Raw genomic sequence first — 27284 nt, forward strand, 5'->3', positions numbered from 1 at the left:
GTATGCATTTAAAAAAACAGTCTTTGCATCTGCAATATAACTACACCTTTCAATATTTTTTTCTAATGATATAATGATATGAATGAATGAATGATACAATAAAATTCCCTAGAGTAATTTTTTTTGGTGAAAACCGGAAAAGTATTTATTCCGTGGGATTAGTTTTAGCAGTTATTTTGATTACTTTACTGGCAACTTATTTATCTATCATAGACAATCAACAAAAATGAAAATGTCCGTCGTAAAAGATACGCTCTAATTTATTTTGTGACTGTTTAGTAATCGTTGCTTGCGATGTGAATATTTTGTAGTATTTACATTCTTATAAGTGCATACAATCTATCAAAATGATTGTTCAGGAACCTATACAGGTGAGTTAAAAGCAAATTTTCTAAGAACTGTCAAAGTATTTCTGTGGAGACGTTTCAATTCATTTTAAATTCCCACAGGTTATCGTTTGGGATTGTCTGAATAATTATGAATACGACAATGCTATATTTCTGGCTGAGAGACTACACGCCGAAGGTAATTAAGATACTATCTTTATATCTAATTTGTCAATTGTAATCATTGTTTAGCACCTGCATTTTATGTGCTGTTATTGATTTTTACGTAATTCTTGATTTCGAAATTAATTATGCACTTGCAATACATTTGATGATTAACATGAAGTTTCCTTTTCAGTTGCATCGGAAGAAACTGCATTCCTGTTGGGAACTTGTTACTATAGAGCTGGAAAAATAAACGAGGCCCAATATTTGTTGCAAAACATACCATTAAGTTTACCACAGGCCAGGTTCCTATTAGCTAAATGTTTCTTGGAATTAAAATCGTAAGTGATCATTTGAACCCATTACACTAATCACCGCTTTAAAAAAATCGACAATCTATCAAAGATAACACGAGACTATGAAATATTTCAAACTATCAGTCAGGGTTTAGCAAAGAACTCAGGTCATCAGAATTGTCTTATAAACGGTTAGTTTATGATATTTACCATATGAAATGGCTAAAAATAAGGCAAAAAGCATCAGGAGACTTTTTACCTAAGACCAATGGTTCCTCCGTAAATGAACGTTTAAGGTCACTTGGCCACTTGCTTGGGGCACCCCAACTTCAATGTGGTCTAGGGCCTAGGGTTACATTTAGGTTTTCCTTTATAGACCTAGAAGTAGGAGCCTATGTGAATTCTCTGTCTACACTTTTGTGAGTGGGTATTATTAGAGGCTGACCTTCAGTGCTCATTTTCAGAGGAACCATTGGTCCAGAGCAAAAAGTGCCCTAATTATTTCAGCCTTACCTTTGGTCATTCTATATGAGACAAAACTCAAAAACTGGTCATATGTAAGAATTTTTATTTTTGTTGAAATTTTTTAAAGTTCTTCACACACCAATTGCTTCACACTTATATTATTATCATTATGATATATGGTAAACTTTAATTTTCCAAATTATGTTTAAAATCCATTCAGTTTTACATGGAATAGTTACATATACACACGCAAACTTGAATGTAGTCATTATACTCTGTTAAGGCTGATTTACATTGAGTCAGTAACTGACGTCAGTGTAGGCGCCGAAAACTGACGCGTGCTATTTACACGAAGTCAGTGTTTCGTCAGTAGTCGAGGATATTTCTTTTACTGACTTCAAATCAATTTACACGATGGCAGTGGTGGGTCAGCACTGACTTGTCAGTGGACTGACGTCAGTTACTGACTCAATGTAAATCAGCCTTTAGTTATGTAATTATATGAACCTCATTTTCATTTATTACAGGTATAAAGATGCTGAACTTACACTTGGGAATAATCTTGATATTGTTGCATCTGAGTTTGGGGAGCAAGCTCCATATGCATTACAACTCTTGGGAAAAATTTATAATCTCACTGAAAGAAGAAGTAAAGCCGTTGAAGCTCATCGAAAAGCCCTGTCATTGAACCCGTTCATGTGGAAATCCTTCGCTCAACTCTGTAACATGGGTGAGAAAGTAGATCCCCACCAAGTATTCCAAATGAATAATACTGACTTTACATTTGGTGTCACTACATTAGTGAATCTAGTCAGCAATTCAGAAAACATTTCATTTATCAATAGTAACATTCCTAACAATACTGCTATAAACACTAACGTTACACCCAACAATGTAGCTACGAGAACCCCTATGACAATGTCCACAAGCATCACGCCTGAGACTCAAGCTCCTGTGAAGAGAATGCACAGTGTGTTCAGTGGTATGGCACCCATTCCATTTTCACCCTCTTTTGGTATGCTGCCAATGGAAGAATCTCCTGTTTTGTATACACCAACCTTAACAGACTCCAACGAGCAGAAAGCCATACCTAAGATAGTAAATTCACTAAGAGCACAAATGGGGCAGTTGAAAGATGCTGTTTTTAGTCCTGCTCCTAGGTGTACCCTTGGGCCAGCGCCAAGGCGGTCATCCAGATTATTTAGTAATAATAATAGCAGTTACTCAGTCAAAGAAAATAATAAATCACCAAGTAGAAAATTTGTAGCTCCTAAGAGTCCATCAAGAAAAAATAAACAGCGCACAGCCAAAAATATCAAAACAAATTCAGTGGAAACCAATGAAAGAAATAAAAGTGTAGAAACAGTAACTCCAACAATCCCACCAAAGAATTCCAATGGTGTAGCTTTGTTAAATTTGATGCGAGAATTAGGTGAAGCATACAAAGCACTGGCATTCTTAGACTGCAAAAATGCTATAAAAATATTCCAAGAGACATCACCAAAGCAACTAGCTTCTCCGTGGGTTCAGACTATGATAGCAAAGGCTCATTATGAATTAGCTCAGTATGAGGCAGCAGCTAAAATTTTTGCAGAAATTAGGAAACAACATCCAAATCGTACGGAAGGAATGGACATCTATAGTACATGTTTGTGGCATTTACAAAGAGAAGCACAGTTATCAGCATTATCTCAAGAATTAGTCGAACTGGACAGGAAAGACCCTATTGCTTGGCTCGCTGCAGGTAACTGTTTTTCACTACATAAAGAAAGAGAAACAGCATTGAAATTTTTCAAACGAGCTGTTCAGTTGAATCCAGAAGCAGCATACGCTCATGCTTTACTAGGCCATGAGTATGCAGTAGCTGAGGAGACAGACAAGGCTCTGTCAAGCTTCAGAGCGGCAGTAGCAATTGACCCGCGTAATTACGTTGCGTGGTTTGGTATAGCAACAGTGTACGCGCGCCAAGAACGTTGGAAACCTTCAGAAGTGCATATTCGTCGCGCTCTCACTATACACCCCCATTCAGGAGTATTAAGATGCCAATTAGGATTAGCACAAGCAGCTTTAGGCAAAATGGATCGCGCCCTTGCAACCTTAGAAAGGGCGGTTGCTATAGACACTGAGAATCCTTTGTGTCGCTTCCATCGAGCTTCTGTTTTATTACGTGCCGGTAGACCAGAAGATGCTTTAGCAGATCTTCACCACTTGAAGGATATTGCACCAAGAGAATCATTAGTGTATTATTTACTTGGAAAAGTTCACATTAAATTAGGTAATTCTCATTTAGCACTTATGCACTTCAGCTGGGCTACAGATTTAGATCCCAAAGGCACAGGGGGGCACATAAAAGAGGGCTTTGATCCTTCTAAACAAGAAGACCCACCAGAGAGATCAACTTAACTGATGACGTATTTTAAAGGATTTCAAGGATTGCAGAAATGCCTACTCTGTAGTGGTTGGCAATGCAGTTGATACCTGACTGATCCCATGTAAATATCGCTCTCACCCGTCGAGCTCTTAACTGACACCAAATTCTTCCAACAAAGCTTTATGGAGTTAGATGGGTGTGGTGGCATTTAGTCGCTGTAGTAGTAAGGGCGAATGTGGATATGTTTATATAGAGTAAGATGTGGATATTCGTAATGTTATCCTAGTTTATTATATATATCTTGTATAGCTAATAACTTCTAGAAAGATGAAAGAATATAATTTTTAAAAAGATGATGCTTTTGAAAGTTATAAAGACTCAGAGCCTTGATCTCAATGGGATGATGTTATAAATAATAATCATATAATATAGAGCCAATTACCATTAAATGATTGAAGTTGCAAATTCTTACAATGCCATAATTATAATGAATTCCTAAAATCTAAATTCTACTAATTGTTGTCCTCATATATTTGTACATAGAAATCATGCCCTGCAGGATGAGATCTGGGGCACCGCTGGCGGGTTAATAAATATACACATCTACTAATCATGTTTACACAATGTTATACTGTGAAGGTCCCGACGGGTAGACTTTATTTTTGTGACAGAAACAGCTTTGGGTGTTAGTTTTTAGCTGGGGTCATTGAAAATACAATATGTGAACCAATAAAACATTTTTGTACTACAACTCCTTTTGAGTAAACCTGGATCTTAGTTCTTAGCATCAATATAAAACCGTTTCGTGTGTGTATGTAAATAATAACAAATTAATTATTATAGCACTGTTTGTCACTTGAAATCACCAATGGAACTGCTAGCTCTGTGGACAAATTTGTTTAGACCACCTCTAATTATATATGAACTTAATAAATAAAATAAAACTGATGTAACTTAGGTCATGTGTTTTATTGGCAGTAAATGCTACAAAAGTGCAACCTGCAATCTTGCATCTACTGAGAAGAAAAAGCCGCCTTTGCTTAATTTTAGTTCTAAGACAAATCCATAAAGTTGTCAGTAATAAACATTTTCTTCATAATTAAAACAGTAATTCAGTTTTTACTTGTTTTCAAATACATATAAATATTCTATTGAATAAAATTCAGCAGTATATCCACAAATATAATTTGGGCTTTTCCTTTTCAAAATTACACTTATATTATAATAGTATCTTACACTTATCAGTCTAAGTAAACTTCTGTAATATTGAATCTAATGCTTTTCTGACAGTGGGGTCGTTGAGAAGTTTGTTTTGTGTGGGCGCGGGCGTGGCGGGCGCGGCCGGGGGCGATGGCTCCGTCGGGGTTATGACTTTCTTATCATTCAATATGCTTAGAATCCTCTGCTGGAGGTCTACTTGTGTTTTGTTAGTCGGAGCTGAAGTGAGAGGCTCCCCGAGCTCTATTTTCACTTGCTGCTCTCTGCGTTCCTAGATGATAAATTGCAAAGATTAATTACGAAAATTTTGTTGGATAACCAAATCTTCACTAATATTATAAAGCTGAAGATTTTATTTGCTGGAACACGCCAATCTCAAAAACTACTGCCGGCAGAAGGTAGTATAGCCATAATAATCGCAGAATTTGTAGACTTACCTGTAGATACTCAATGACTTTATCGTACTGCATGACGGTGAGAGTGCGTCCGTCAGCGAGTTGTCCGAGCAGCGCGTACACCGCCTCGCGGCCGGAGGGCCCGCCTCTCTGTACCTCTTGGAAGTTGCGCGACAGCAGCTGAAGGGCGTCCTCCAATGGCATGTTACGATGCTCTGGAGACAAAATTTTAAATTAATGGCGCATGGTAATGTTAATGGAGAGGAGGCCTACGTTTAGCATATCAAATATGTTGTAGTGTTAAGTTTTCACAGTAAAATGAATTGACTATACATGGAAAAGATCAGGGTTCCCTGTGAAATCTAGTTACCCTTGGAGTGAAATGTCTTGGACACAAATGTTCGTCACGCGAAAGCACCAGTTCGCGAAACATGAAACTCACCTTGAGGTAATCCGTGAAGTATAGTCAAGGTTAAAGATCTATTTTCCTGATTCTGTGGCATGACTAGAACGGCATAGAGACAGCCGCGCGATGCTATGTTTCCAAGCACTTTGCCGATCGGCACATCTTCCATTGGGAATAGAAGGTCTACTACTATGCCTAATCTTTTGAGACGACCTTCGATATATTCCGCATACTCTCTGAAAAGACAGTTAATAAATTGTTGTGGTCAAACAAATATTTGTAAAATAGTTGTCAAGATAAGCTAGAAGAATTATTAAGAAAGTTTATGAGTTCAATGACCCGATTTCAAAATATTGATTGTTCCAAAGAAGAAAAATGTTTTTAAAAGCTCTTCTGGTTACTTACGTTAACGTTTTGGAGACGACGATAATTTCACAGTCGTTTCTCTCTGTGACGGGAAGGGCTCTGGGGTAATCCGACATCTGTTGTTGATACCGATCGTAACCACCTCGTTCTTTCCAGTCGCCACCTTTACGAAACAGATATTATATTATTAGTTTAATTAAGGTTTAACATGTCCTAAGCAAGTGCGAAACAATACACAAATGAGCACCAAAGCAACAGTTATAAAAAATTGCTATCATCTGTGTAATTTGACACACTTCACATGATACCTGTTATTTATAAACAATGTTTATACATTAGGAATTTCAAGGCATTAGTGTAGCATCTAAAGTAGGTACTGTTCAGTACATTTGATGTTTTTCTTGGATTTTAATTAACATTGGTTATATTTATCCCGGTACGGGCAGTGGTTCCAACCAGACGCAGGAGAAACCGCGGGAAAACAGTATTGGAATATTTCGAAGCAGGTAGGTCAGTATCATCAGCATCAAACAATGTATAGTAAAAGCAGTGCATTCATATTTGTATAAATGTAGTGTTTGTCAGAACTTTGGTATTTGAAATAAACTAAATGGAAATAATAATTTAAGTTTTACCTCTGCCCCCTACAACAGGAGATCTGTCGCGGAAGCCGGGCGCGCCCCGGCCGCGTGCTGGGGCGCCGCGCCCGCGAGCTCCACGCGGCGCCGCGCGGCCTCGCGCACCGCCGCGACCCTCCCACCCGGGCTTGCCTTGATACCCTTCCTCATACTCCTCCTCTCTGTAATCTGTTATTTACATTAAACATTGTAAAATAAATTCAAATTAATAAATAAATTAAATTAACTATTTTTTTTTCTACACATTATTGTTTCAACAAATAATAACTGGCCAAAATGAAATAATTTAAAGCTCAAAAGTGGGACTTTAGCCCAGTGGGAGAGTCAGTCCTTCACATTTGCAGACAAAATTGCCATCACACAAAATTTAAATACATAATGTGGACTATGTTATATGCTTTTATTACATCTTGCAGTTCAGTTCAGTTGGCGAAAGTAGTGGACTGCCTAACCAGACTTTGTCTGTGAATGCCTAGAATGAAAGGCATCTATACAGTGAATGTTTTACACTTACTAATCAGTTACAATTATTTATTGTATTTGCATATAACTCTCCCTTATTCTAATGAAGAATGAAAGCCCAAAGTTTTTATGCACCATGCTTTATCAACGTCAACTGTGATAAAGCAAAGATTCATCTCTAAACCCATTGTATGCCAGTGCATGGATCCATGCAGGTCACTTGACTTTATAATTAGCAGCATACAGGCATTTAAGCCAGCAACATTCACCCCTTTCATAATACTCATTAGTGCAATCCTTGAGAAAGATTTTTTTTTCAATCTAGAAACATAATACTTACTTTGGTCACCAATATAGTTTCCAAAATTATCATAAAGTTCCTCATTACCATCATCAGCATTCAAAGGTAGCTTGTCATTGAGGGCAACTGCCGGTGGTACTTCTGGCTGCATAGCCACTTGGTCATTATGCCTACTGAAATCAGAAAAAATACTCTAGTTGCTACCAAGTACTTTATTAAGATTTTAAATAAGAGTCGTTCAAGCATTTTAATGGTCCATCTTATTTGTTCCTGAAGTAATTGTTCTTATCTATCTTTAGAGTACATTTTATGAGTACAAAAAATGTATTGATACTGTAGTATACACATAAATTTTAACATAAACATTTGAAAATTTTACTACATAAAGAATAATTATGTAGGAGACATGGAAATTGATATCTATCTTTTAATAATATTCAACTTGCACAATAAAGTAAAGAACTAACTTACCTTTTCTCAACAGTAAGGTTTGTCTGAGCAGTCTTAACATTAAGACTTTTCCCCTGGAAGATACTGCCATTGGCTTTACTGATAGCTTCTTGAGCACTTGATTCCTCTTCAAACTGTACGAAGCCAAAGTTTCTGTTTATCACAATACCATTGATTTGGCCAAATTGTATAAAGTGTTCGTACAATTCATCGATAGTTGCGCTGTCCTGTAAGCCTCCAACGTATATACGGAGATGAGATGTCGCCCGGTCTTTCATAGCATGTCTGTCTAAAGTTAATTTATCTGCAAAGAAATACTAAACACTTACAATAACTGCCAGAAAGCCCGGCGAACAATACTGTAAGCTCAGTAAACATCATTTATAATAATTATGATGTAAAGAAGTAATGCTAATGAGCAACCAGGTTGTGTTACGATTTCAGCGACGCTACCCTTATTTACCTGCCATGTTTAGGTTTTCAATATATATTTACAGCCTACACTCTACTCAATACTCGGTAGTCAAACTTTGACACATATAAGATGGACTTTAATTTATTATTTTGTTATTGTTAATTACATTGAAATTAAAAAAATTAAGACGAGAAACAACATCAACTCGGTTGACTGACGGCTCTACCAAGACCATAGACAACAAAACTATGGAGGGTAGAGGTTAACAGAAAAGAAAAATCTAAAATATTAAGAGAAGCGACTAATGTTATGTGCCGTCATGCCATGTAATATCTTTTCCAATTATTTATTGCTGACAACCAGTTTTTACTAAACTGTTCATATTCATGGTGTTCGGAGGCGGTCTTTGTGTAATAAATTAAGTTTATATTCAATCATAGCTTTTTGACAAAACGTTGGAATAAAAATTATTATCTCTATGACATGACGGTTTTTGTTTTCGGTTTTCGTAATTCTTCCCTCCATACCATTGATCGTCTGAGTTGACAGTGACAGTAGGCTAACTGACAGCGTTGATTTTGACACCTGACAGCATGGTTTTTGGGTGATATCGGGAATGTTTGAATTGTCGAGGTTAAGAATCTATGAGGTTAGGATTTATCAGGAAATTCTATCAATTTTATATTTGCATTATTACATAATGTTGTGTTGTAATAAATAAAATTATACATAATAACGTACGATTTGTTGATAGTACGATTTTTATTTGAAGTAAAGCCTCATCGTTAAGTTAAATTATTAATGTAAGTACATTTTTATAATTTCATGTAAACAGATTCACTTACATTGCTATAATATAACAAAAAATAAAATTCTCCTGTTCCATACTTTAATGATCTTTAATAATTTGTAACTAATTCTTATTAACCACATAAATAATTTTAAGAATATTAATAAAACTAACAGTACCTAATCGATCTCGTATTACGTAAAATTGAGCAGCAGTGTTTCTTTTACGTAGCTATTGACTATAAGGTGTAATCCACATTGATCACCTGGGTGATTTGTTTCTGAAATGAATAAATACGCTAATTTTGTTGCACTGAATAGCACAGGTGAACAGGGTGGTATAAATCGATTAAGATGTCACAGGCCCCTTGACAGCAAAATATTGTTGGCAAACAGATATTTCCCAAACTTATAAATTAACTGATTTGTTTTAGATGATTGTCTATTATGACGCCAAGAAGACTATTTACCAAAGTCTTAATCACATACAGAAATGCTGTAGACAAGGCTTTTAGTCGCAAGTATCTGTTGTACACCAATATCTTGATATCAATGGGTATATCAACCTGTGGAGATTTGCTAGCACAGTCTTATGAAGTCCATGAAAAATCTATTGAGTGGTATGACTTCAGTCGCACTGCTCAAATGGCATTTTCAGGCAGCACGGCAGGTGTTATATGTCATCATTGGTACATTGTATTAGATAAAGTTATAATTGGCAGAACATTACATATGGCTATAAAGAAATTGCTTATGGATCAGTTAATATGTTCTCCTATAGTTATTTTGTCATTCTTTGCCACAGTAGCCATATTTGAAGATGATCCGTTTGCAAATTTCACTGAAGAAGTTCATGATAAATTTTGGATATTATATAAAGCTGAATGGGTAGTGTGGCCACCTGCCCAATTATTTAACTTTTACTTTCTGCCAACCAGGTTTAGAGTAGCTTATGATAACACAATATCTTTGGGATATGATATGTTTACTTCTCATGTTAAGCATTCAAAAAGACATGAAAAGGAAAAAACGCAGAAAAAAGAAAACTTACCCACCAAAGAGCCATGTAAAAACAAAATGCAAGTCTGAAATAAGAGTTTTTACTTTTTTATACATGTTTTGTAAGAGCTTTTATGATTTTATATAATTTATTAACAATAAATTGATATGCTATAAAAAAGTTTTATTTTTTTAACTTACTAAAAGTTCAACTAGTTAATTAAATCAATGCAATGATAACTCTGTGGACTATATAGATAGGACTGCTTGCTACTACTTTACACCATAGTGAACATTGGATTGAAATGTTCACTTTCTAATATGAAAACAACTTGCAGCAGACTGTTATCCCAGAAATTATTGTTCAACTTTGTGTAAGTAGTGTAGGCTATTTAGGAACCAGTTTCAGTGAGCTATGTCTTTTGAATGCCAAGAAAAGGGTATATTGTTTGAATGGCTAGAAGAAAGTTGGGTTGTATCTGTAAAAGTGGCACCAGCTGGCGGTTACTGATGGAATTAATAAGTTTATTTAAGTAATTTTTGGTTTTACCAGTTCAAATATGTAGCCCGCGCCACAATTCATCTACCATAGACGCAATGCTAGTGCCTATGCCATTGCCTAGTTGTTACAAGCAAAAATAGTTCGTAATTTTTCGGCCGGACTTGAGTCATCTATCGTTGCGCGAACTCTGCCTTTGTGTAGGTATAGTAATTATAGGTAATACCAGCAATATAGACCGACATGAATGTAACTGATTAGGCAACTAATGTAGGTCAAGTTTGCCGAATTTCAAAGAAAAAGAGGGTTTATTTACGGACGAGACGGAAAAGAAAATTTTGCAAATATCGTTTCATACAAAATGTATAGGAAAGCGCATGTGTTGCGGAGCTATAATCTAGTCACGTATGCAGTGGCCCGCAGAAGCAAACAAAATTATTCTTGAATTCATAAATTAATAAAACCTTTTTATAACGGGTGGTTGTATTACCGACCTCTGCAGAGGTAAAATAGCTGTCAAAATAACTGGCCACCTGTAAATCAGTAGGATTATCTGCAGGCCATAATATCAGAAAGCCTCGCGGTCTATTGCCTGCGCTGACACCACGTCATGTTAGCAAATAAGTAATAGTTTGCTCAAAAATCATAACAATGTTTTTATTTACAGATAATGAAAGTACTAAGCACGACATGGAGAAATCTAACTGCGAATGTACGGAGAAGTACTTCAGTGCCACAGTTCAGAAGATTTCTTAATATTGCATTCAGTGATAAATTTCTATTTTGTACAAATATTACTATATCAATAGGACTATCATCAGTAGGCGACCTAATGGAACAAAGTTATGAAATATTTATCAAAGAACAAACTCATTACGATTTAAAGAGATGCTCGCACATGGCATTCTCTGGTGCTGCAGTGGGTGTGTTGTGTCATCATTGGTATAAAATTTTAGATAAGTTTTTAGTGGGCAAAACTGTGGACATGGTTATAAAGAAGTTGGTCCTTGATCAGTTCATATTTTCGCCGGTCATGATAGTCACACTTTTTGGAAGTTTAGCTCTGTTCGAAGAGCACCCCCTTGAAAATTTCAAGGATGAAGTGAAAGATAAGTTCGTGAAACTGTATCGTGCCGAGTGGATGGTGTGGCCACCTGCACAAGTCATCAATTTCTACTTTCTGCCGACGAAGTACAGAGTGCTATACGACAACACGATATCATTAGGATATGATGTCTACACTTCTCAAGTCAAACATTCTAAACCAGCGAAAACTGCAGCGAAAGAAACGGCAAACATGATCACTCATGCATCTTGACAAAGGTTTTTAATAGGATGTATTGAAATGTATTAGTAAATTCATGTTGATTAGTTTTATAATGGCACTTATTGTCAATTTGTCGTCACTCCGTTTTGGTGTGGTACGTCCTCTCAGAGTTTTCAAGTACCTCGACATAAGCTATGCTGTGATAAAACGTTTACCTACGTACAAAAATAGGTGTATACTTAATGTAATCTGTAACATTTGTAATATATTTTTTTTTATGTATTTATTCAATGCCAAATAAGTATTTGACATAAAAATTTATACACAATACCTGATATACTTTTATTTAAAACACACCTACTTACTTCGCTACTTACTCTATCTATACAGCCTCTAATCTATCTCCTTTATGATCCTAACTGGGAAGGTCTACTACTCAGTACACATACACGGTATGCAAAGGACGATGGGCGTTTTGGTACCCTGTCCAACAGTGTTGATTCTAGTACCATTGCGTAGGTCTTGGCAAGCCAAAAAATGTTTACTATGACGACTAGTCCCAATTCCTTGTCCATTTCGCGTGACATCGACTAATAGAATGTATAATGTTCATAAATCATCAACGTAGATGTAGTTCTTAAATCCAACTGTAATTAATAAAAACTGGTAAAGTAACAAAAAAACAAGAATTTGGCCTTCTTAGAATGTTTGCCTGCCCACTGCTTTAAAAAAAGTCTGTGTGCAAACCTTTGCAGTTCACGCAGAATATAGCTTATGTATTTGATGAAAGTCTTTCAGTATTTAGAATCAATTAATGTTTAATGATTATCGTGTTTTAATAACAGTTTTTTTTTTTATTTCATATAATATGTAGGTACATGGAAGCCAGTATGTTTAAAGATAGTATGTAACTAAAATGATTAGTTGTGTTTTCAGAAATGTTTTGAACTTTTGTCAAATCAGATGACGATTGTGTTTCCGTAGTATGACTCCATAGACTATTACAACCTTTAGATTATAATAGAGTGTATCTCAAACAATTTAAGATGTCTATTAACTGAGTTTAAAATTATTATACTGACGACATATGCCTCTTAATGAATTTGCATATATGGATGACATACTTGTTTCTATGTCGATTTAATTTTTATCGTTACTCGGATCGGACAGCTAATTGAGGCAAGCCCCATAGTTTTTATTATTGTTCACGTAAATACCTTTCTAATGATATATCATACGTTACTGTTGGAGCGGGTACCAAATCCCATACAAAGTGCCCATTGTCCTTTTACCAAGCCACAATAATACCAAGTACCACTGCCTGCACGTATTTAACGAATTTAACATCAAACTGTCCCCATTCGCAAGTACATGGATAGGAAGGTACCTTCTTTGATATCGAATAGATTAATACGGACACTGATGAAGCAAGAAATAAAACATTGGATAGGTTTAAATTTAATAGGTTCTTTCTACGTTAGCTGCTTTACAGTTTATTATGTTGTACAAGTTGTCGAAGCCTTCTTACTTTGGTGTCATAAAAGCGTCTTCCATCTGGGAACTTCTTTTACTAGCTCGCAGATTGCTAATGACGCTTCGAACAACAGAATCTTCGAAGATTTTCTCAGGCCACGATTCGGATCGTCTTCTATGGCTATGTCCAGTAATGTCTGGAACATTCCTGGGGATTCGGCTAGATCTGGGAGTACCGCGATGTGAGATAAATGACCTGCCACGCTTGCTCTCCTTCAAGCCGAGTAATGACGTCAGCAGTTTATCCAGTGCTGCTATATCATCGACATTAGAAGGTCTGTGTCCAGTAGGGGTACTGACTCCGGAATTCAACTGGCTTGACAACAAGGAGATGGGAGTCCTCGATAGGCCAATCGTGTGAATGACCTGAAGCATTAAAATTAAATTAGAACAGTTGTCACGAACGGTTTTCCTCTACGCAGTTAGGAATTAGTATCTTTTTCCTATTGTGTATTTTGATGACACCATTATAACGGTATACATATAGGTATGTAATGCCTACTCGTCTGTGAATAAATAAGTATACAGTTCTATTTATCTTTACAACATTAAGCATCTATATAATTACTTCCTGTCGAAAGTAATTGAATTACTTGTAAAATCAAGTAATTCAATTACTTTATGCACTTGTTCCTTCACCGTAGTGGTACAGAATATTGTAACACGTAGTGTTGGAGACTACGGAAGTATTTTTTCGTAGACTTCGTAATACTTCGCTGTTTTAATCTTTATCTAACTTAGCACGCAAAATCCTCGAAGGTCATCGCTCACACAATAAAATCACTCGTTCACCATACATATTACTACCTACTGTTTACGCTAATAGAGATATCAGGGTCAGTGCGTAGACCATTAAATATCGTTATCCAAAGCAATTAGTATATAGTGCGATTATCTGGTTACTCGACTTGAACTTATAACAAACTGGGTTACTTATAATATTAGGTACCTCGTCAGCATTATGGCTCTGATAACTCATTCTCTTGACTTTCCTGTACGTCTCATCATCCAATGCTTCTTCGATTGCTGCTTCTAACTTCTCCTTTATGTCCTCATCGTCTTGGTTCAGATCTTCCAACACCAACCTGAAGGGAAATGCTGAACTTAAGGCGAAGTTGTAAACTCCTCTGTTCATTTAGGTTTGAAAACTTCTCTTATTAATACTGTACATAAGGATCTTGGAAGTAGTTGTTGCTATGTTTTACAAAGAGAACTTAGTAGTTACACTAGTTACAGACCTGTTACGGAATGCATTTCTTAGTAAATAGCAGTCATTGTTAACTTAGACAGGTGTACAAGATGGTCATATTTACATAAATACCTTTGACCCATTAACCCATTAAATTAATATTTAGTTACAAAATGGCATTTTTCTGTAATATAGAGTGAAAATGGCATATTTGTCTAAAATTACAAGTAACAAAATGTTGCAAGGTTGAGATAAGTCCCAGCTGCGCATATCACAAAAAACGCAGCTAAAAACTTCAGGAGACAAGATAAAAATACTCCTACCTAATATTATTGTTGTGATAAGATACTGGCAAATCGCCATCTATGTCAGTAGGAAAGTAGTTAGCTACAACACAATGTGTTGTCAATGAATTCTTACTCAGCTCGTTCATCATCCTCAGCTTTATGCAAATTGGCGCGATTAGCTTCCCTGGCTACTTTGATGTCTTGTTCCCAAAACCTCCTGAGGTCCGGACTTGAAGTGTAGGGCGCTGCCACCTCTTTTATCTTCAGGAATATTATAGCCGTTATGAAAATGCAGATGACGTTTACTATTGTTAGGCAGCAACTAACTATACCTGCGCGAAAAAGAAATACATTTAATAGGTAAATGTAGCATCGACTTTAAAATTACCTAAACGCCAAAATACATCACATCATGCGTAAGATAAGCTGCTTTGTGTAGGTAATACGCTAACTGTTCTAACTCGATCGATCGATCGATTTCGTTAACCAAAACATCAGTAGCATGAGACACAGGTTTTTACTTATGTATCGAGGTTGGAACTAGGACCTACTTAATTTAGAAGTAATTCATAATCACCATTGACGGCAAACTCGATTGGAAGATAATCATGATACAAGGGCGTGTAAGACGAATTGCCAGTGTACGCTTCTCCCTTTATATGGGGCACTTTAACCCCAGGATACAGCAGCCATATGCAGGCTAGGGCCCAATATAATCCCTGAAATAATAGACCTTATTCAAATATGTTCCCAAGTGGGTATAAATTAATAAAATGTTCAGAATACTTACACAATTAACGACTGGTGGTAACAGGGAAGCTGAGATGGCAATACCGATGAGCGGGCCAGCGCTGCCTTGCAGCAAGGCTAATGCTACTCCAGTCCCTGAAGTCAGAGCCCAGAGCACGCCCATCCATAGCGAGCGGACGTTGCCTCTTAAAAAAAACATTTGGACGTGATGATACAGTATGTGGACACCGCCCAAGTAACACAGACATGCTGAATAGTGTTTGAGTAAAAGTAATTCGAAAATATTTACAGATATAAGCTCCATAACGTGTGAGGAAAGGCTATTGAAATAGCCAAATTCTGAATAATATTCTCTTTCGGCCTTTATAGCCATTTATGCTTGATAAAAGTTGTATTAGGTCGACTATTATTTTTAAAACTTAGTAATAATTTCTGTACAGCATAGAACACAGATATTATTAAGCCTAAAGCATTACAGATGACTTTAATTTGAAAAAGATTGCCTGGGTCAGCATTTATCTGTATAATAGTATAAGTAGCTGAATAAACGTAATTATCTAATACTAATAAACAAACTTTTCTCAGCTTATTGTTTATGAAACCACCATACTCCGTAAAACTGTGTCCTCGGCAGCTGTCTTCTGAATAAGGGTGTAATTAATTTCTAATAAAAGGAATATGAGCATTGTATTCTGAATAACAGCTTTTATTTTGTCGTCAAGTCGTATAAGGTTCCACATTTTATCAATTATTCAATTACTGTATAAAAGTATTTTCTGGGTTCTTAATAGAGCTTATTTTGGTATAAGGGAAATAAAGTCATAGTTTATAGCTAACGTAACACAGATGGAAGTCGAATGATATATTTTTATTCCGCAATTACTTGTAAAAATACAATTTTTAAAGAACTTATACAGAGTTTTTCTGGGTAGTAAGTGAACTAAAACGTTTAAAACATTATTTTACTGTCGTTGCGTTATTGTACCGCGGGTTTGTTGTGAACAGTTTGATAAAAAATGGAAAATAAATCGTGGAAATCTAGGAGAAGAACTGGAGGAATTCGTCGTAAATGTATGAAAGAGTATATGAAGTTAAAAAATAGAGTTTTTGAGACAATTACGAATGCACAAACGCATCAAATATGTACTGAGAATATCGATATATGTGATATGTCAATGACTGAGAGCGAGCTTAGTCGTAATTTGAGTCAAGTCCGAACAGATCCAGTTGAAGAGAGTTCTGTACCTTCAAATAATGTCGATATAGATTTTGTACAGAAATCAGAAGATAATATTTCCGCATCTAGTGAAGATGAATCAGATGTGAATTTTATTGAATTTAGAAATATAACTTTTTGCTGTGAAATTAAAGCCTGGGCTCTTAGTCAAAATATTTCACAAGTCGCACTGAAAAAATTGATGGCAATTATCAATAAGAGAATTTCCGGAATCTTACCGACAGATCCTAGAACCTTACTACAAACTCCCCGGAATATATCTTTAAAAACAATTGAAGGTGGGGAGTACTGGCATAACGGTCTCACTGCACCATTAAAAAATGTTTTTAATGCTTTGAAGGAAGTACCAGATTTTGTATATTTAAATTTGAATTTCGATGGTTTACCTATATTCAAAAGTATAAAAAAAGAATTTTGGCCAATACTGTGTAATTTATATGGAAAACCGGAGATAGAACCTTTTATTGTGGGAATATATTATGGATCTGGAAAACCTAAAAACTTAAATGAATATTTAGAAGATTTCGTTACTGAAATTGATTATATTCTTAAAAATGGAATTCAAATATCCAAAGAAGGTACAACACAAACAATAAGTATAAAAATTAGGTGCTTCATTTGTGATTCTCCAGCAAGAGCATTTATTAAAGGCAAGTAAAAATATGTAGTTAAATTTATTTTAAACCATTTTAATATAATCAGTCAGCCATCCAGCTGACATTTGGATATTTTTCGAAACATCCTGCTTGAAATTAACATCATAATCAACATCATCGTATTCTTGTTTCAGGGGTTTGCAATTTTAATGCCAAGCACGGCTGTCTTAAATGCACAACAATAGGAGAATACTCCCATCAGTCTCACACGGTTATATTTCCGAATACGGGATGTTCTAAAAGAACTGATCAAGGTTTTAGAGCGAAAAGTTATGGAAAACATCACAAGACAGACACACCGCTTTTGAAATTACCTATTGATATGGTCGAAGATTTCCCGGTTTCTGATTCCTTACATCTTATAGACCTAGGGGTAATGAAAAGACTTATCTTAGGTTGGCGCGACGGCAACTTTGGAAAACTGGTAACTAAATGGAGAGCTCGAGATATACAACTAGTTTCAGAATTTTTAAACGCTTGTAAAATACCTTCAGAAATTCATCGTTTTGTGCGAGGGTTGGATGAACTGCATTTTTGGAAAGCAACCGAGTTCCGTACTTTTTTTTATTATTTAAGCGTTATTATTTTACCTCACGTGCTGCCACTAGACGCCTATGAACATTTCCTAACGCTTTTTTGTGCAATTACAATTTGTTCATGTGAAAATTATAGGTCATTGCTAGATCTTTCGCAAGAACTATTTTTATATTTTGTGAATAATTTCAAAAAATATTATGGTGACTATATGACAAGCAACATTCATAATTTAGTACATATTACAGAAGAAGTCCGAAAATTTGGTACACTGAACACATTCAACTCATATCCTTTTGAAAACAAGCTCTATTCAATAAAAAAAATGCTTAGAGATGGCAGAAAACCATTGTCTCAAGTCGCTAAACGACTGAACGAAAGTATTGGATGTGTTGCAAAAACAATTGTTAGAGAGGAAACTCAATATCCGAGATTATTTAAAAGTAGGCAACAGAATATACTTGATTATGGAAAATTCAGAATTTCACATAAAAGCAGTGATAAATATTTTATGACTTTCGAAGGAGCAATAGTAGAAGTGATAGAAATAACAGAAAAATATATTAAAGGGCATAAAATAGAAGATACCTGTGAAATATTCGCTAAACCTATAAATTCATCTTATTTTAATATGTTCAAAACAAGTACACTGAAGAAATGCGATCACAACATTAATGTTAATTTTTGTAATGTAAAACTGAAATTAGTGAGTACCACATACAACAACGAAATTTTTTTTATTCCTTTGTTGCATACATTGTCTTGATTTTTGTTTGTGAAGTTAATTATTGTAATTAAAAGCGTTTAAAATTATCAAAAATTCTTTTATTTCTCAAATTTTCAAAAATTCCGTTCAATCTTATAATTAGCAAATTAAAAAAACAGTAAGCCTTCTTGGGGATGATTTCTCAAAGTTGCATATAATTAAAATTTTAGTGAGCTGGAGGCGAACTCCAAAGACGACGTATTGTACACACTATGGTCTACACATAACGTTACATGTATCAATTATTTGGCAATTATCATATGATCTCTTGAGCACATGCTAGACCATTCTCACAGAAGACTATATACCTACTACATATTATTACGTAGTAAGTACATAGGCTACTAGAAGAAGACTATATGTATACCTTATGATAATACCTACGTACCATATGGTAATAGCCAAACATAGTGAGTAAAATATGTCGTCTTTATAGATTGCCTCATAAGCATAATGTTTAAACTTTAAAAAAGACAACAATTATAAAGTAAAGTGAATGTCCATGACATCTATTTTTCACAACATGTAGTGGTTGCAGTTCCGGAATGAGGAGATCGTACTACTAACTGCGCGAAATCAGCTGTACAGTGCAAAAATCAAGCTTGCTAGATTATGTATAATCCAGCAGGGATGCATGATTTTTCCCCTTAATAAACATTTTTAGTTTCGTAAGTACTATCACCTCTTTCTTGAACTACAGAAACCTTGAAATTGCTTACCCTGTAAACAAAAACAAATAATTAAAAAGAAATAAAAACTAGTAAATGCTACTTAATCAACAAAGAATATTCTAAATCAACTTTACAATAAAATTAATATTTACTAATACTTTCTGATATGTATTTATAATTAACCAACATTTTCCTTAATTGGCTTAAGATGTAGCAGTTTTACTACCGCCGCAAGGCGAGAGGATTGGAAGCAAATGTATCTTTTATTTTTGACGATGACTGTTATTAACGAAAAATAAGTGCTATATTCAAGCAAACTCTCGCCTTGGCACCGGTGGAAAAACAGCTTGAGACAAAAAATAAAGAAGTAACAAAGAAATAGTTTTGATGTAATACGTACCTAGGTAGGTACAACATAATTTTGATCAAATGACAATCTTGTTTGTACAACATGCACAATCAGTCACATACAAACAGACAAATAAGGTAACACAATATTCTTTATATAATTTAACAAACTTAATCTAACAAAGAGATTCTTCATCCTCCTCCTCTTTTTCATCACTCGATTTTGGATTTTCTAGCACAACATTCTTTTCAATCCCATTTTCATTTTTATTGCCATTCTTAGATTCATTTTCATTGTCCTTCTTGTTAAGAGTATTCTTCTTTACCCTTTTCTTCGGTGCTGATAAGCGAACATTCTTCGAATCTTTTCTCTTTAACGCATTTCTTAATACCGTTTTAAAGAAATCTTCATTATTTTCCATGGTGTAAGTATTGTCCCAAGAATGAACCATGACAAAAAAAAAATTGATTATGTTTTTATACCCCTTAAATCCTATTTTCACATCAGCTGTACGACTTCCTCCAGTCCAGGAACATTTACACAAAAAATCCTTCGTAAACAGAGCATCTAGTAGTCTGTAGGCACAGTTGGTACCATTGCCTCGCACTGAACATAAGATTGAATACTTTTCTTGGAGGTTCTCAAATCCCTCCGGGGTCGAAAGCTCCGTATTTAGTTGTTGCAGACCTTGAATATTGTCAATCGGTTTTATCAGAATGCGTTTTGTTTGCATACCTTGAGCTTGACTCAACGTAGTAACTAATGGCTCTCGATTACGATTGCTTAGCGATTCTTCCAACTGTACAGAGTTCTGATAATTTTTTCATTATTGTTTCTTGGTTGTCAATGATAACCTTTTGTACCACATAAATATTCTTGATGTGCTGTAGTAATGGACCCTCGATGCTAGCTGGTTGCTGTGTTAGTGTATTTTCTATTATTTGACTTGAATCTTCTTCGGTAACTACTTCATAAATGACATCATTACAGTCACTAATTGAAGGACTAGCATTTTGTTGAAACGTTCCATTATCCCCAGTTACAATTGAGGAATCGATCTGCAAAAAATATACAAAAGTAAAACAATGCGTACCTATGTGTGCGTGTGTGTGGGCGCACGTGCGTGTGCGAGTGTAGAAGTGTGCGTACATTAGGTAAATAGAGTAGAAAAATTAAAAGCATAAAAACTAAAAAACTTGTTGAAAAAAGCTTTTATGTAAACGCTCTAAAAAGAAGAAAATATTTTAGACTAGCTGTTTCCCGCGGTTTCACCCGCGTCCCGGGGGAACTTCTTCCCGTACCTGGATAAAATATAGCTTATGTGTTAATCCAAGTTACCCTCTATATGTGTGCCAAGTTTCATTAAAATCCATTCAGTAGTTTTTGCGCGAAAGAGGAACAAACATACATCCATCCATCCATCCATCCATCCATACAAACTTTCGCGTTTATAATATTAGTAGGATTTTAACTATCAACTTATAACCTCATTATAAACAATTTATATGATAACATTATACTTACCAAACACTGAGCTAAAGAGTTAAGATCGGGGCATTCCGTCGTAGAATTTTGCAAGGAACCGTAACGATTACTCTGGTAATTTTCAGTGTCTGTATCAGTTTTGTTAAGCATATTAGATAACTCTTCTTCTGCATCTTCAAAGGTTGGAAAATTCTTCCTTTTTAAGGTACAATTCATTGAAATCCAATCCGGACTAGGATGAGCATTTTCGTCTTTACAAAGGTAATCGGCATTATATTTGGGCCATTTTAGTTTCCCTTTGCTTTCCCAGTGGGAAGGTACAGTGCATAGTTCTACTCTGCCCCTTCGTCGAGTAGAAACAATCTTAAACGGCATTCTCCTGCAAGACATTTCGCTTTATGTTAGGTACATAGAGTAAGTACTATTTCATGATATCTAAAAACAATAAAACTATAAAAACCTTTTAAAAACTATAATTTCGCGAGTTTAACAAACGCCACGCACTAACTTGCAGCCGGCCGCGGTGCGCTCCCTATCTGTGAATAGTAGTAACTGATCAGTTTTGAGCAATTGACTGCGCATACAGTGCCCCGACGCTCGCCAAACGTTAAGTGATTTTGCGCGTACTATAAGGCTACGATCAGTACGATCCTTTAGTAGCGACCAAGTATATGACCTGCGAACACGCTAAATTATTGAGGATTTTATTTAGTAAAAAATAAAAAAAATGCCTACATGCGCGATGAAATGGTGCGGGAAACAATCCAGGACATCTAGTTACAAAAAGGATGGCATCGGCAAGTATCAATACCAAAATTTGGCTTTGATTTAATTATATTACGAAATACCACAGGGGTCTATTTAAATTGGTGGTTGGTGAACCGCGCTCACGCTCGTTGATGTCTTTTGGAAAAGTCCCTTTCTTTCATGAAGAAATTCTAATACGTCCATCTCTTTCTTGCCCTTTGTATTCCTATCGATGAAATTTGGGCTGTTACCCTTAAGGATGAAGTGGATATCGATAATAGCAAAATTACATTAATTAAAAATGTTATATGTTTTATTTTGGCTAATGAGTTAATTAACTGACCATAGCGACGTTAGAGGCAGCTGTTCCTGGTGCCTCCACAAATTACTTTTAATGTAATTAAAAAAATATATATTTTCATTTTAGAATTTTTTAAGATTCCAGAAATATGGAAAATTGGTCCCCAAAAAAATACAGTGTTGTTTGCTCGAGACACTCTTGACTCCCAATTGTTTTGAATATTCAAAACAATGCCGACGTTTATTTAGTTCAGCGATTCCAACAATGTTTTTGCCTATCTTAGTAAGTTTTTTATAAAACTCATAATTTTGGAATAATTACATCGTGTACCTATTTAAAATATATAAAAAAATATGTAGACGTTCGATTATCGTTTTTTACCAAAAACAATCAGGACCCTAAAACATTAATTCGAAAAACTTATGCTAAATTAATACATTTTAAGAATCAATAATTTTCTTGTACGGAGTTCTTTTTTGTAATAGACTGATTTTTATTAAATATTCTTATACGATTTTTATTGAGTATTTATTACTACGATGAAATACATTTTATCGATATTTTTTAATTGAAAGAGAGCAATCCCTTGCTGAGCGTACTCATGCAACTCGACCTTGAACTGACCAATAGTAGCCGCGGATTATGCCGTGTCCCCCGGCCCGCAGCAGTGAGTCGTGTTCTTAGAAGAAATTGGCGAGTGCGCTCTCTAGTGGTTATTTACTTTATGGTTTTGAGCGTCCACCCGGCCGGTAGTACAGAGAGAAGGGAGGGGGTGTGGGCTTTGCGGTCGAATTGCATACAATACGTGTAGATTTCTCGATGTTTTTTTTAATTCGTTGTTTATATTTTGTTTAAGTATTTATATACCTAGCTAAAATAATTCACTATGAATCTATGTACATACTACTAAATATAAATACGCACAGTCACGTAAGTATAGCAATTAGCTGACCCCCATCGCATAGATGGTTGTAATTTTTGTAATACGAAATTTACCCAATCTACCCAAAACTAGAAAAACAAAAACATAACATCGTTATAACTGCGGTTATGTACATGCTAAAAAAATAAGAAAAAAACATTATGCATAGTATTTGTGTTGTATCATTCGCCACTGAATAGAAAAAAAAAAACCCTTATTTGCATTGAAAAATATAAGTGGACCTTATTTTGTGTTATTACTGACGTAAGTTATAAATAGGTACCTAAGTATCAATTTTCCTGAGGAATTGGGTCTGTCGTATTATGTTTTGAACCCTGATTTGCTGTATAAATTATTCACATTTTGTAACGTTATCAAGTGTTATTCAGATACTTGTAGTGCCTGATCACTATTTCTCAAATAAAAGCTTAATAATTAGAAATGCGTGACTTTTGAATCAGAGTTGTACTGTAAAATAGCTGCGTGGAGAACTTTTATAATGAATCGCCATTTTATTTTATTTTTAAGTAAACTATTGAAACATTACGTATATAAAATGCCCCATTTTAGTAATTAATTACAGTTAAAAATACATTTTTTGATTAACTTAATGACTTTTGAAAGATTAGCATAGCTGTTTCATCCTAAGTATTTTTGTCACTTCTTCTAAAAGTCTTTATTTATGTCTTATACTATCACTAAAAATGAATATGAAAGCGGCGCGTGAAAAATGTTGAGATACTTTATATGCTATTCACAATAAAATTACTTGCGCAGTAATTTTTTACGTGTATCATGGTAATAATATGTACATAATAACATTTACTTACCGATTCGCATAGTTTCACTACCATCTTTATTGAATGCAACAAAACTATGTTCAAAATTTCAAATCAAAGCACACACTGCAAGATTAAACACCACTTTTTTTCTACTTCACAACTTAACTTTTAATTATGTTTGAAAAGTATTAAGCAGATGAACATAATCCTGAATAATTTTTGAATAACAAAATCCATATGCATTTGTCTGAATAAATACGAAATATTAGCTGTATTAAAGTGATGTCAGCTTTTTTTCAGACGTTACTAAGCTAAGGCTGTTATTATTAAGCTATTACCCAAACTTTACAGCTATATTATACAGACATAAGCATTTAAAAATGTGCCCAAATTGCTTGAATAACAGTTGAATAGACGTTCACTCAGACATTATCCAGACAATAGTTACAGCTTATAGTTTCGCGGATCACTAGTACTCAAACGTTATTCAGCATGACTGTGTTACTTGGGCGCTACCATCCATTTTACTGATCGACTTTATAATCTGAACTACAATTTCCCATTTATACACTTACCGTCCCTTCATCTCTTCAGTAGGCCAGTCTCCAAAGCCCCAAGGCATCTCAGTGCTTCCCAGAATCAGGCCAAATATAAAGCCAAACAGCAAAGAGAGGAACATTCCCAAGATCAGACTTTCGAAGCCACTCCTCACGAGACTCCTGTCAGCTATGATAGTCCCAAACGTTATGGACATGACAGGTCCCATCAGAGGAGAGACCAACATGGCTGCCACAATATTTGAAGCGTTGTTTTCTACCAAACCTAAGGCAGCGAGGGAACTGAAACATAGTATAGATATGGGAGTGCATGTGAAATAAATGTAAGACCTATTTCTGATCAATATGAACTACAGTCTTAACTAAGGAGACCGCAGTTATTAATCAGTGAATGCAGAATCGTATGCACTAGCGTACTCTCATTTTCAAATCGTAATACATGTCTACAAGTAGGTGCAGAATATCATGATAGCGGTCCATTCATAATGTCCAGTAGATTATAGCTATCTACGTCTACTAATACGCTAAAGATCTTATCATGCTTATTCTATTAATCTATTAATAGATAAGTACTCACTCGGCCGTTATAATTAGCGTAAGATAATCGAATGACAGCTCTCCCCCGCCACGTACTCCGTCCACCACTTGCTTGACAGTTAGCTTTGATCTGATGGACTCCACGAAGCTTCTCCAGCGAGTTGCATCTTCAGACTTTCGTCTACAAAAATGTGGTATATTGGAACGATACCTAAGAGACGCTACTCTTTGCCAACTGATAAAGCAATTCATGCTATAGTTTATGTGCACTCTTTCAAAGCGTTGCTATATTATTTTATAGGGTGCCTACAATTTTCTAGCGAGAGTTAGCCCTTACTCACAATGCAGTATCCTCAGTTTGTTCATAGGCCATGGCTGAGTGCACCACGTTACATGGAAGTACACTGCAATGCAATGATTATCGTTAACGTTCCTTTCGGTAAGTAAGTGTAAATTATCTAACGGACTTTCTCTAGTTGAACATATCTTCTTCTTATTATAAAGTCTTTTTGTTAATTTTCTACTTTTTCCTTGTACATAATTAGGTACATAAATGGTTTTCTATAGCTTTTTTTCTTATTCTCTGTAGATTTTATTCTCAGTGCAACTGTTACATTTACCTACCTAATACTTAGTAGGTACTTAAGTTTGATCTTGTTACCTGACAATGGATTTGCATCTTACTCCTATCCCCAGCTGTGTGAGACAGTGCAGCATGGTCTCGCACTGGTCGCCAGTTGGCAGGGGGAAGACTATCTCGAAATAATTGCCCGCCTTGTCACTCATCCAAACTACGTGCTCCACGTGCAACTTCGACAATAATTCTTGTAGAATCTGCGTATAATGGATACAATCTCAGGCCCGAATGATCATGCATACTTTATGTAGATTGCAATAGGTACCTAAGCAATTTTTATTTCTCGTCTGGATTTGAAGGCCTTGTATTAGAATAAATTTTAAGTAGTATAGTCTTGACTGCTTATTTGTATTTTGACCTTAGCATGTAATTTGGTTGTAGTTTCCTTAAACAGCGTTAGCTACTAGGCATATCATAACAATGTATAAATTGGCATTATTATATGGGCAAACGACTGGCCAGAAATTATATTATGAAAGTGCCCACCTATGCCAATATTTACAGTGAAAGCATACCTAGTTATGTTGCATTGTTTATCTAAATATTGACTCATTATAACTATGTTGCCCAAATAAATTGGCAACAAAACGATTTCAATCTACTACGCACTTACATTCTCCATGGTGAAAACTTCATCACATTCGTCGATATTTTCCAACGGCTGACTGTAACCCTCATTATAGTATTGCTGTGTCAAATGTATGGGGATACTCCTTGACTTCTTATTTCTCAACTCGACAGCCAATCGCGCTGGTTTTAAAGCATTATCTTCGACAGGTATCAGGTCTTTAGGTTTGCCAAATCGTAAAATGTGTTCGTAATTGCTTGAAGGTATATAGACGACAAAAATGACTCCACCAGGCATGTTTGCAGCTGGAAGTACTTGGGTCGTGTGAAGGTGAATACGGAACTACGCGGAGCCATTTAGCGTGGGTATGTGCGGTTCTTAATTAAAACGTTTGTTAGACAATTAGAGCATGTGACTATAATGATATTGTCGTAATACGAGTACCTACTTATCTTCGATTTTTTGAAGACTTTTTTCTCTTATTTCTTATTTATCGTCATCTCCACTAAAATATATTTAGAGCAATTTTTTTTACATTATCTTACATGTATGAGAAAACAGCTAGGCACTTTTACAATGTAACGCTAATGCGCTTTCTATTCTTAGCCAACAACGTCGTAGGTGGACACACTGGCATGAATGGAAACCTTTTTTTCCCTTACCTGTATCGATTTTGTGATTCTTCCGCCTACATGGATGGGACTTGTCTGCCTAGCCAAGGGTTTTTCTTATGTTCTGAAGTGCTAATCAATTTTCGTACCATTTTTACATTTATCATCATAAATAAAGTTTTGTTATGTAGGTAGGTAGTCTTTATTTGTAGGCACTATGTTATCATGCTTCCTTATCACAATCCATAGTTTCTTTTCAACCATTCACTCCAAGTCATCCATCACCTATCCACGTTGCCTTATTGGCATGAGTTTTAAGGGAATTCATTAAATAAAT

At 35.4% G+C, this 27284-nt stretch overlaps 4 protein-coding genes across 6 annotated transcripts; 2 read left to right on the forward strand and 2 right to left on the reverse strand.

Moving 5' to 3' along the window:
• The first annotated feature begins 187 nt into the window (after window positions 1-187).
• Window positions 188-4580, forward strand: LOC124635033 (cell division cycle protein 27 homolog). Its single transcript, XM_047170785.1, has 4 exons — window positions 188-371; window positions 450-525; window positions 685-832; window positions 1780-4580. The coding sequence occupies exons 1-4, from the start codon at window positions 348-350 to the stop codon at window positions 3653-3655; spliced, it is 2124 nt and encodes a 707-aa protein (XP_047026741.1). The 5' UTR covers window positions 188-347; the 3' UTR covers window positions 3656-4580.
• LOC124635034 (nuclear receptor coactivator 5) lies at window positions 4578-8507 on the reverse strand. Of its 2 annotated transcripts, none has more exons than XM_047170788.1 (8): window positions 8323-8507; window positions 7881-8163; window positions 7449-7579; window positions 6644-6814; window positions 6048-6171; window positions 5679-5878; window positions 5279-5451; window positions 4578-5112 (listed from the first exon to the last, which is right to left on the reverse strand). In XM_047170788.1, the coding sequence occupies exons 1-8, from the start codon at window positions 8327-8329 to the stop codon at window positions 4870-4872; spliced, it is 1332 nt and encodes a 443-aa protein (XP_047026744.1). In that variant the 5' UTR covers window positions 8330-8507; the 3' UTR covers window positions 4578-4869. The 2 variants fall into 2 exon arrangements, with proteins under 2 accessions (XP_047026744.1, XP_047026743.1); XM_047170787.1 differs by having other exon boundaries at window positions 7449-7582.
• Window positions 8508-8856: 349 nt separating this feature from the next.
• LOC124635302 (mpv17-like protein 2) lies at window positions 8857-12158 on the forward strand. 2 transcript variants are annotated; one of them, XM_047171170.1, is made up of 2 exons: window positions 8857-9077; window positions 9498-10160. In XM_047171170.1, the coding sequence occupies exon 2, from the start codon at window positions 9511-9513 to the stop codon at window positions 10150-10152; it is 642 nt and encodes a 213-aa protein (XP_047027126.1). In that variant the 5' UTR covers window positions 8857-9077; window positions 9498-9510; the 3' UTR covers window positions 10153-10160. The 2 variants fall into 2 exon arrangements, with proteins under 2 accessions (XP_047027126.1, XP_047027125.1); XM_047171169.1 differs by lacking the exon at window positions 9498-10160 and adding an exon at window positions 11229-12158 and having other exon boundaries at window positions 8870-9077.
• Window positions 12159-13270: 1112 nt separating this feature from the next.
• Window positions 13271-26633, reverse strand: LOC124635141. The gene is made up of 10 exons (XM_047170945.1): window positions 26382-26633; window positions 25793-25965; window positions 25473-25535; window positions 25172-25312; window positions 24613-24876; window positions 15628-15772; window positions 15415-15556; window positions 14971-15169; window positions 14311-14446; window positions 13271-13727 (listed from the first exon to the last, which is right to left on the reverse strand). Exons 1-10 carry the CDS (start codon window positions 26631-26633, stop codon window positions 13353-13355), a joined length of 1890 nt encoding a protein of 629 aa, XP_047026901.1. The 3' UTR covers window positions 13271-13352.
• Between the last annotated feature and the right edge of the window lie 651 nt (window positions 26634-27284).

This window comes from Helicoverpa zea, chromosome 12, assembly GCF_022581195.2.
Source record: "Helicoverpa zea isolate HzStark_Cry1AcR chromosome 12, ilHelZeax1.1, whole genome shotgun sequence".
Lineage (NCBI taxonomy): Eukaryota > Metazoa > Arthropoda > Insecta > Lepidoptera > Noctuidae > Helicoverpa > Helicoverpa zea.

What these genes read in the sequence shown, in the direction of transcription:
- LOC124635033 (XM_047170785.1), top strand. Translation starts at nt 348, where the DNA reads ATGATTGTTCAGGAACCTATACAG. An exon ending in TGAGAGACTACACGCCGAAG is followed by an intron (nt 526 to 684) that starts GTAATTAAGATA and finishes TTTCCTTTTCAG; the next exon opens with TTGCATCGGAAGAAACTGCA. An exon ending in TGTTTCTTGGAATTAAAATC is followed by an intron (nt 833 to 1,779) that starts GTAAGTGATCAT and finishes CATTTATTACAG; the next exon opens with GTATAAAGATGCTGAACTTA.
- LOC124635302 (XM_047171169.1), top strand. Translation starts at nt 11,232, where the DNA reads ATGAAAGTACTAAGCACGACATGGAGAAATCTAACTGCGAATGTACGG.
- LOC124635141 (XM_047170945.1), bottom strand. Translation starts at nt 26,633, where the DNA reads ATGCCTGGTGGAGTCATTTTTGTCGTCTATATACCTTCAAGCAATTAC. An exon ending in CAAACTGAGGATACTGCATT is followed by an intron (nt 25,313 to 25,472) that starts GTGAGTAAGGGC and finishes ACATTTTTGTAG; the next exon opens with ACGAAAGTCTGAAGATGCAA. An exon ending in AATCGAGTTTGCCGTCAATG is followed by an intron (nt 15,170 to 15,414) that starts GTGATTATGAAT and finishes TTTTTCGCGCAG; the next exon opens with GTATAGTTAGTTGCTGCCTA.
- LOC124635034 (XM_047170787.1), bottom strand. An exon ending in AAACTATATTGGTGACCAAA is followed by an intron (nt 6,815 to 7,448) that starts GTAAGTATTATG and finishes TGTAAATAACAG; the next exon opens with ATTACAGAGAGGAGGAGTAT. An exon ending in ACTTCACGGATTACCTCAAG is followed by an intron (nt 5,452 to 5,678) that starts GTGAGTTTCATG and finishes TTTTGTCTCCAG; the next exon opens with AGCATCGTAACATGCCATTG.